Raw genomic sequence first — 9024 nt, 5'->3', positions numbered from 1 at the left:
TCTTATTAATAAAAAAAAAAACAAAACAAAAAACAAAACAAAAAAATGGAGCCAGATATTGGGGTTAAAACTGAGAGATAGCCGGGCGGTGGTGGCGCACGCCTTTAATCCCAGCACTCGGGAGGCAGAGCCAGGCGGATCTCTGTGAGTTCGAGGCCAGCCTGGTCTCCAAAGCGAGTTCCAGGAAAGGCGCAAAGCTACACAGAGAAACCCTGTCTCGAAAAACCAAAAAAAAAAAAAAAAAACTGAGAGATCAGGGGAATAGGACAAGCCACAGCCAACCTCACCTTACTGACTCCTCAGCCTCCAGAGACCTACTTCCTGTATACCCACACTATATGCCTTTCTGTTCTGCCATCTCACTTCCTCTCAGCCCAGATTCATCACGCAGGGTTGGAGAGATAGTTCAGGGGTTAAGAGTACCTACTGCTCTTGCAGAGGTAAATTCGGTTTCTACTACCTATGTCAGGTGGTCCAGTCACCTATAACTCTAGCTACAAGCTGGATTCTGCAGACATACACGTGCGCTGACACACACACACACTTAAATAATGAAATTAAGCTTTAAAAAAATGACAGCTGCCTCTCAGCACTTTGTTTAGGACAGTTTATTCCATCAAAGGCTATGGTGAATTATCCTAGTGGGAAAGGGATGGGGCCTCTGAGAATGAGTGAGTATCCAGGGGAAAAGGTCCCTGAGGATCAGAGTGGGTCCTGCTAGTATTGCATCATGGAGACCCAGGTTCTGATTCTGAATCCTGCTGTATTGTATGCTGCCCTGGCATAGGAAGATTTGTTTTGATTTTCTGTTTGTTATATTGGGCTGAGGATTGAAGCTAGGACTTCCTTGGATGCTAGATAAACACTCTAGTACTGGGCTAAGTACCAAGCCCTCTTTTTACTTTTTGAGATAGGCTCTCAATATAGCTTAGGATGGCCTTGAACTTACTCTGTAGCCAACCCAGACCTTGAATTTGCCATACTCCTGCTCCGACCTCATGAGTGACTGGGATTACAAATCTGCACCACTAGGCATTGTAGGAAGTATTAAAAATGCCCCTTCCCTAGTAGTACCATGTTGGGTGTTGGGCAGAGTCCTGTCTCCTTAAAAGCTTCCCGCCAAACAGAAGATGAATAAACCAGTTTGTATATCAGAGCGCGGGGGGCGGGAATCTCAGCTAGCACCCTTCAGCCTCCCTTCGCCCACCCAAAAGCCCGGCTGGAATGCGGCAGGGCCTGATGTTACAGCCCAGGCCACCGAGGCAACCAATTCGGTGCAGAGCTGGAAGTATTGCACCACCTCACTAAGTTCTTATGAAAGAGTTAAAAGACAAAGTGCCAAGCACGTCCTCAGTGGTTTCATTTCTACCTTGACCATGGACCCGCCATCACGCGGTAAGATAAGAGAAGCACCGAGAACCCGAAAAGTCCGCAAAAGGGTCGGGAGGCGGGAACCTGATTTGAGGAGGAGGGTACCAGGAGAGCAGCCAATCCCGCGCTCCCGGGGAGGAAGAGGAGGAGCCAGGGCCCGCGGGCCCCCCACTGCTCACTCCCGCGCTGCGCCGGCTCCGCAGTCTCCTCCCGGTGCAGCGCTCCGGCTCGCGGAGGACTCCTCTGGTGCAGACATGGCCTCGGGCGCCGCTTGCGCCGCGGTGAAGGTGAGATCACCCCACAGGCTGCAGATGGGCCCGCCCTCTCGCCCCTCCGCAGCGGCCGCGCCTCGGGGCTATATCCCCAGCCCGGGCACCCCCATCCCCGGCACAGCGGAGAGGTGCAGGGGCGCGGCACTCGCCCCCAGCACACTCCCATGTCCCCAGCCTTTGGACTCATCTGTATCCCGGGCCCCACGGCGGTAGCAGGTGCTCTGGCGGGGGGCGATGGGTGAGCTGCTCCCCGCTGCCACCCTTCTTCAGTACCACTCCCCTCTGGAGATGCTCCAGGCGGGAGCTGACACGTGGCCCGGCTGCTGCGCTTGTCCCTCTAGCCTTGCGGGATTCGCGCTTCCGCTCTCTTGACTCGGCCCACGTGGGAGAGCTGTGCACTTGCTCTTTTGCATGCTTCTGGTCTCCCCCTTACCCTCCCCGCGCGCGCTCCCCAAACTTAAATTTCCCTTTGCTTTGTTTTATCCAGCTAGTGTAGAGCTGTGGTTGCTCTAAGACTTTTCTAAATACTGAAAAGGAGTGCAGACCTCGGGTTAGGGCCTCCCTGCCCGGAGGCCTCTGTTTAAACGGCTTTGTAACCTTGAAAGTTAGAGCTATTTTCTCGGGCCTCGGGTCCCCAGAGAGCTCGACACAAGGGATTCTTGTACGCAGGGAACCGCTGGCCAGAACAGAGCATGAGTTCTGAGAGTTGCTTGTGAGTCTCCCCTGGGTCTTTTAAACACATCCTGATTGAAGGGTGGAGAGTGAAAGAGGAATTGCAGAGAACAGGAAAACTGGTGGAAAAAGGCTAAGTCCTTTCTAGGCTGTTTATTATTAGCCAAGAATCAGTTAACTTCATTCACTTTAGGAATTTCTGGCCGCTGGCACAGGAAGTGCACCGTTTTCTCCACGGCATCTCGTTGGATTCCCCACAGCTCTGTTTGATTGCCTTGGAAGAGGCAAATCTCTGCAGTTAGTGTGCTGCCAACCTGGGCTTGTATGCTGGGGCCTTGCAGGGCTTCTCGAACCACTCAGGAGAGAGGAGAAGGATGCTGCGCTCAGACTTACCGCCCAACTTTTTTTTTTTTTTTTTTTTTTGCCATTTTGAAAAGGATTGTTTACATTTATAGAAAGCCTCCTGAAGTAGGGATTTTACTACAGTGTGGTCTAGGAAGGCTAGAATGAAGTCTGGATTGGGCATCTTTGAATTTTTAGGAGTGGAGATCATTATTTCCAAAGGTATCATAAAACGACAGCTTTATACCTTTCCCTTAACACCATAGTAGGTGTGGGCCAGATACAATCATTTTACCTTGACAGAAGAATCTGTACCTTGGCATGTAGAATCCAAGAAACCTCCCCGGGGTATAGATTTTTTTTTTCATCTCTGACCCACAATGTGAGTAAAACCAGCATAACTGGCTGGTACTTCTCACTCACTTAGCCCAATCAGGATAATACTATCCATGCAAGGACCAGCATATCTCAACAGAAAGAATTCGGTTTAATCTGGTTAATATTCTGCCTGACACACAGTTTCCTTGTAAAAATGAATGTGGTACACTTAAGAGCAGAAAGAGCTATGTAAATATTGAATGATATGTATTTTCTTTTATCTTGGCAAGCTTTTGAAATAAAACTTAGAGATATAAGTGGTGCTGGCAATGCCTGCTGACTGCTCTCCCTGAGACTGGGGCAGGTGGGAGCATTGCTAGTGAGAATTCGTGATGCCTCCACCATATTCCACAAACGGCTCAAGCAGTGTCTTATCTAGAAAATAGGAAGTACACACTGTTATGCCCAGATCTCGGGGACCCCCAAAAGACCACCATGGAGACTGAATCCTGCATGTAAAAGCAAAGAGCCTTTATTTCAAGCTCTGGAGCTTGGTCCCTCTGTCTGTCCAACACAGTGATGAGAGCAGAGAGCCCTGAGCTCAGGTGGGGCAGAGGTTGGGGTGAGGGGATTTCCAGGGTCCAGGAACCTGATTGGCTAACAATTATCTAGGGGTATCTGTAAAACAAAAAATAGGTGTGTGCTAGACTCAAGGGCATCTGACTACCTTATCGAATGGTTGGAATGTTTGGGATGTCAGGCACTAGTTCATCCCTGGGTGGATCCCTGGGTGGTATCAGCTTAAGGCTTTTTCTGGATCTGGGTGTTGCCTGCCAGTAAGCCTGTCACAGAAGCTGTGTCTAGGCCGCTATGCCTGTCATGGCTGCTGTGTGGTCAAGCTATTTTGGAGCCCCTTCACACCCACATCCAGAGCAAAATAACCTATTCAAAAAAGTATATTGTAAGGCTGGAGAGTGGCGTGGGTCAGTCTCTATCTAGAGTGCTTGCTACCAAGTGTGAGAATGTGATTTTGGACCCTCAGCGCCCATATGGGGGGGGGGGGGGGCAAGACTGGTTACAGAAGCCAGCATCTACAATCCGGGCACTAGAGAGGCAGGCATGGGTAGGTTCTTGGAGCTTGAAGACTGGCTGGTCTAGCCAAATTGATGAGCTCCCAATTCAGTGAGAATGCCTGCCTCACTGAAAGATAGATTGCTATTAACTGAGGGAGACACTTGATGTCAACCTCTGGCCTGTACACACACACACTTGAACATGTACACAACACCCTCGCAAACTACTTTCTCTGCATATCATCTGGTAATAGTGTTCTTACAGATGTGAAGCTGAGGCCCAGAAAGGTGAACTAAAGTGTCCCATATAGCAAACCCTGCCTTTTTCTGCTGATACAGCGGCTGCACCTGAATCTACTGCTGTTTCCGCCAGTAATTGTGACTCTGCAGTCACTGGCCGGCCCCAGAGATCCGCCTCCTGCTGCTGCCACCAAATGTAGTTTTTAACTAAATCTCTATCGTTCTATTTACCGATAATACTCGCCTCGGGAGTCGGAGGTGGGCTGAAAACGTGCTAGCTCAGAGAAGTTGAAGAGCAACTATCTGACCTTCCCGCTGAAAGCATGTCCTTCCTCTCCATCAAACCAAAAAATGGCCACACTCCAAGTCCCACCCTACTACTTCCTGTGCGTCTCTCTATCCTTCCAGACTCCCTCTGACTCTGATTACTTTCTGTCAACCAGTTGCTGGCTCCGCCTCCTGACCCAAGGTTGATTTTATTCAGTTAACACAAATGCAAACTCAGGGTTCTCAGTGTGATCGAATGTCCCGTGACAAAATCTAGATAATAACAGACCTAAAACCTGGCCTTCCCATTAAGTAGATGTGAGACATTTCTCAGACCTGACACGCGGTCTCTGCTTTACTGTCTGAGTGAAGAAGGCATCCTACCTTAGGACATAGGCTGGCCACCTCTGCCAAAACCACTGGGCATTTTCCAAGTGTGGGTGTAGGAGGCACATTTGTGTCTGGCCGGAAAGGTCTGCACCATTTCCTCTGGTACTGAGAAGCAACAGTTTGGTTAGGTACAGCAGTAGGACTATTCCCACATTGGTGTTGGGGTCCAAACTCCGGAGCTGGAGAGTCCTGACCTCCTATTGTAATGCCCCCACCTTTCTGTCAGCGGTGTGAGCTCAGGGCTAATCACACCTACTGGAGAGTTGTTAGATTTAAACACAATGACATGCTGCACACCCAGCTCGGTGCTTGTCCCATTAATGCCAGCCCTGGTACCGTCCTCTGTAAGGTGGAAATATCACCAGCGCTCGAGCTTCAAGTTGATACCCTAGGTTTAAGAGATGCAAATAGTGTTCAGATGAAAAGCCTCCGGTTTTGTATGGACAGAATGATGTTCGGCATCTCAATGAAACCTGGCTGTCTACTGGTAGAATCCTACCCAAAAGTACTTAGCTGAAAACGTGCCAAGCTCTGGGAATACATATAGGAGTGAAACAATGTCTCTGTTTATCTTGCATTGGGGCTGAAAGATTAATATGAGTGAACTAGTAAGAGTTATGGAAGGGGGCCAAAAAGGCCTTTAGGCGGTGGTTTTTAAGCTGCATCACCAATATGGTTGTTGGAGGAGATGGGGTGGTTGGAGGTGATCAAGTCATAATCCTAGAGCTTCCATGGTGGCAACAGCATCAATCCGGCCTTTAGCGTCACATGGTTTGCCATGTAAGAGACCATCTATGAACCAAAGAGCAGGCTCTCCCAGACACTGAATTGGCCTTCGGGCCTGCAGATTGTGAGAAATGAGCTTGTAAGTCTGACTTTTATTATAGCAGCTTGAGCACATTGAAGACAGGCTTAGAGTTGAAATGGTGATAAAGAACCTGAGGTTACAGTGGCCGGCTAGGGCTTAGGAAGGTCTGGGGAAGAACTGAGCATGATGGCCTTGAAATAGAAACCTCTATGCTTATGATTACGAGAATTAGCTGGGTGTGGGCCTTCAGGATATAAACCAAGATAGAGAAGTTGGATTTGCACACGCCTTTAAACCCAGCTCCCTAGAGGCAGGCACAGGCAAATCTCAGAGTTTGAAGCCAGCCTGGTGTGCATAATGAGTTCCTGGTCAACTATGGCTGCATATTAAGACCCTATTCCAAAAAGGAAAAAAAAAAAGATTTTAGATTTGATTCTAAATGCTGTGGAAGCCATTTAAGGATTCTGAATAGAGAGGTGGCATCTGATTTATATTTTTAAGTGATTGCATGGCTGCTCTGTACAGAATGGCCTGTACTGGGTGAAGGACTACATCTGGCCAGAAGCCATGGCACTTGTGGTCCAGTCTAGGCTGGCAGCCATAGAAACCGTGAGGCTCTGCAGGCAGAAGAATAGAGGCAAGATGTGGGCAGTGTAGCAAGAGGGAAAGGGGCGTTTCTGTGCTGACTTCCAACCCCAAAGGTGCTGAGGAATCCTTTTCCGAACAAAAGCAGGAAGGATAAATACGAGATCCCTTCTGCTGATCGGGGGCTAAAGCATGGGGTGTGAGGGGCCTCTTTACTGTGGCAGGAGGGTAGCTGCTGAGTACATCCATGTTCGGGGAGGGTGGAAGATAATGGAGACAGTCTTAACGGTTCCTGCATTTCTGCATGCCCCATGAAGCAGCCATGGGGGGAGGCAGGCCATAGATTAGTAGCTGGCATTGTCCAGGAAGACTTCAGGAAACATTGTCTAGCTTCAGCCATGGGCTGGTGGTGCACTTGACCATACAGAGGGCAAAGCAAACCTTTGACATCCAGAGAGGGCGTATTTGGAGAGCTGCTTTGGTGATCTGTAATGCCTCTGGCTAGTTTCTGCTCAGGGAGATTAGGAAATAATGTTAGTCATGTTAGAGTGATAGAGGGAATAGGGCCCCACTGTAGGTCGCTGGGAGACTCCCGACAGTGGTATAAGGGAGATGACAAGTCAGAGTGTCCTGGTTTGGAAGATGGCCTTTAAACCTCTCATTCGGGCTTTCTCAAGCATGGGTGCCACAGGTCTTCTGTAGGATTGTCCTAAGCTTTGCAGCACACAGAATGAATGCATTTCCATCCCTCCCCAGAGTGCCAGCAGGTCCTCCTTCCCTGTCACTGTGGCAGCCAGACTCTCAGGCGCCCCCAGGAAAGCTGTTTCATACTTGGTTAAAAGACCCCTGGGCTACTGATAAGGAGAGGTAAGACATACCTCTCCACTGGGAGTGGGGAGGCTTGTACCTGCCTATGCAAAGAAAAGTGGGAAATGGGCCTAAGTTGCCTTAAGGAAGTTACTTTGGGTGTGTTTTGCTGGGAGTGATAGAATATGGAATAGGAATTACTCCTTTTTTTTGTTTGTTTGTTTGTTTTTTTGAGACAGGGTTTCTCTGTGTAGCTTTGCGCCTTTCCTGGAACTAGCTCTGTAAACCAGGCTGGCCTCGAACTCACAGAGATCTGCCTGCCTCTGCCTCCCAAGTGCTGGGATTAAAGGCGTGCACCACCACCACCCGGCTAGGAATTACTCTAATGCAGTAGTACATTTGATTTCCATGCTGGTTCTACAGGCTAATTAAAAACCTGGCCCACGTAGAAAAAGTTGAGAAAACAGACAACATAAATATTTATATGTATGTGACGGTCCCTAGATCCTTAGCTGTGGTTTTCAAAGAATGCAGTGCATCTGCCTCATCTGGTACCTTGTTAGAAATGCAAAGTCCTGGGCCTCAGCCCAGTTCTGCTGAACCATACATACATTTACGGTCCAGCATATTAAATGTGCATTGACTTTCAGCCCTGACATCAGGAGCTTTGGGAAGTATGGACATGGTTCTTTCTCATGTTTGTTCTCTGTGGCTGCAACAGGATTAGTTCAAACTGAGTGCCTTCAAATGCCAATGTATTCTCATAGTCCAGGATCACAAGTCCAAAATGAGTCTTAGATCAAGAAGTCAGTAGGTCCGGCTTCTCTTGCAAGATCTCAGGTAGGAAGAATCCATTGGCTTGACTCTGTAGCTTCTGGAGACAGTCTCATACTTGTCTCCTAGCCCTACAGTCACACCCTCTATCATCACGTGACCTCTTTGACGTCCTGTCATCAGAACCCTGGAGTCCATTTAGGACCCATCCAGATAGTCCAGGGTAATCTCCCATCTCTTTTTAATTTATTCACATGGAATAACGTTTATGGGTTCTGAGTGTTGGGGTGTAAGTATGGGGTTAAGGGTTTCATAGGTTCTGGGGGTTGAGGTGTGAGAATGGGGGCAAGCATCTCATCTATCGCTTTAGAAACCGCATGTGTAGGGTTAGGTTTAGGCTTATGCTGTTCGGAGAGAAGGTTAGCCTTGTTCTGGAAGTTGAATCGTGTTGTTTACTGCAGACCTTCCCGGTTTTGCTTCCTTGCTGCTGTGAGCAGTTTGACTCTGTCCTCTGCACCCAGATGCTCTCTGCCTCACCACAGGCTCAGCCATGGGGCCAACTGACCACAGACTAAAACTGGGAGCCAAAGTAAACATCTCCTCAAGGTTGGGTTTTCTCACGTGTGTTGTCTCTCAGTGCCAGAAAGCTGGCCAGCTAGCGAAGGGGTCATTATACAGCCTGCCACACTCAGCTAGCTCATACTAGAAATTTGTGTTTGAAGTGGAGCCACACACTAGAACCAACTCAGATCCTCTGCAGTTTGGGACCTGACTTTGGCATTTGGGGATACTGATAGCCATCAGCTGAGTAGGGAGGAACTTAGGCCACACTGTACCCTTGTTCTGCAAGCAAGATAGTTGGAGCGAATATGGTGAGCTTTGAGGAAAATGCTCCTCAGAAACTAATAATTGATTTCAGGTGTGAAATGTATGTCGTCGTCGTCGTCGGGGTATCTAGAGGCTTGTGACATTAAAGCCATGGCTGTTCTGATCTTCCAGGCCATCCATACTTCTCTGAATATAACACCTGCATTAGGTTACTATGATGGCCTCAGCAGAGCTCAGTAGACCAGAAAGCCTGAGCAACAGACACTACCTCACAGTA

The 9024-nt window shown here is 48.7% G+C and overlaps 1 protein-coding gene across 1 annotated transcript in view; it reads left to right on the top strand.

Annotated features, from left to right (window-relative positions):
• The first annotated feature begins 1115 nt into the window (after nucleotides 1-1115).
• Nucleotides 1116-9024, top strand: part of Mtap (methylthioadenosine phosphorylase) — a 40902-nt gene continuing 32993 nt past the window's right edge. The window contains exon 1 of the mRNA XM_052717753.1: nucleotides 1116-1658. Coding sequence (XP_052573713.1) covers nucleotides 1131-1658 — 528 coding nt within the window. The 5' untranslated portion in view covers nucleotides 1116-1130. The remainder of the gene's footprint in view (nucleotides 1659-9024) is intronic.

This window comes from Peromyscus californicus, unplaced genomic scaffold (genome assembly GCF_007827085.1).
Source record: "Peromyscus californicus insignis strain IS unplaced genomic scaffold, ASM782708v3 Scaffold_5__1_contigs__length_169319896, whole genome shotgun sequence".
Lineage (NCBI taxonomy): Eukaryota > Metazoa > Chordata > Mammalia > Rodentia > Cricetidae > Peromyscus > Peromyscus californicus.
The sequence above is the reverse complement of the archived record's forward strand: the minus strand, read 5'-3'. Positions and strand labels throughout refer to the sequence as shown.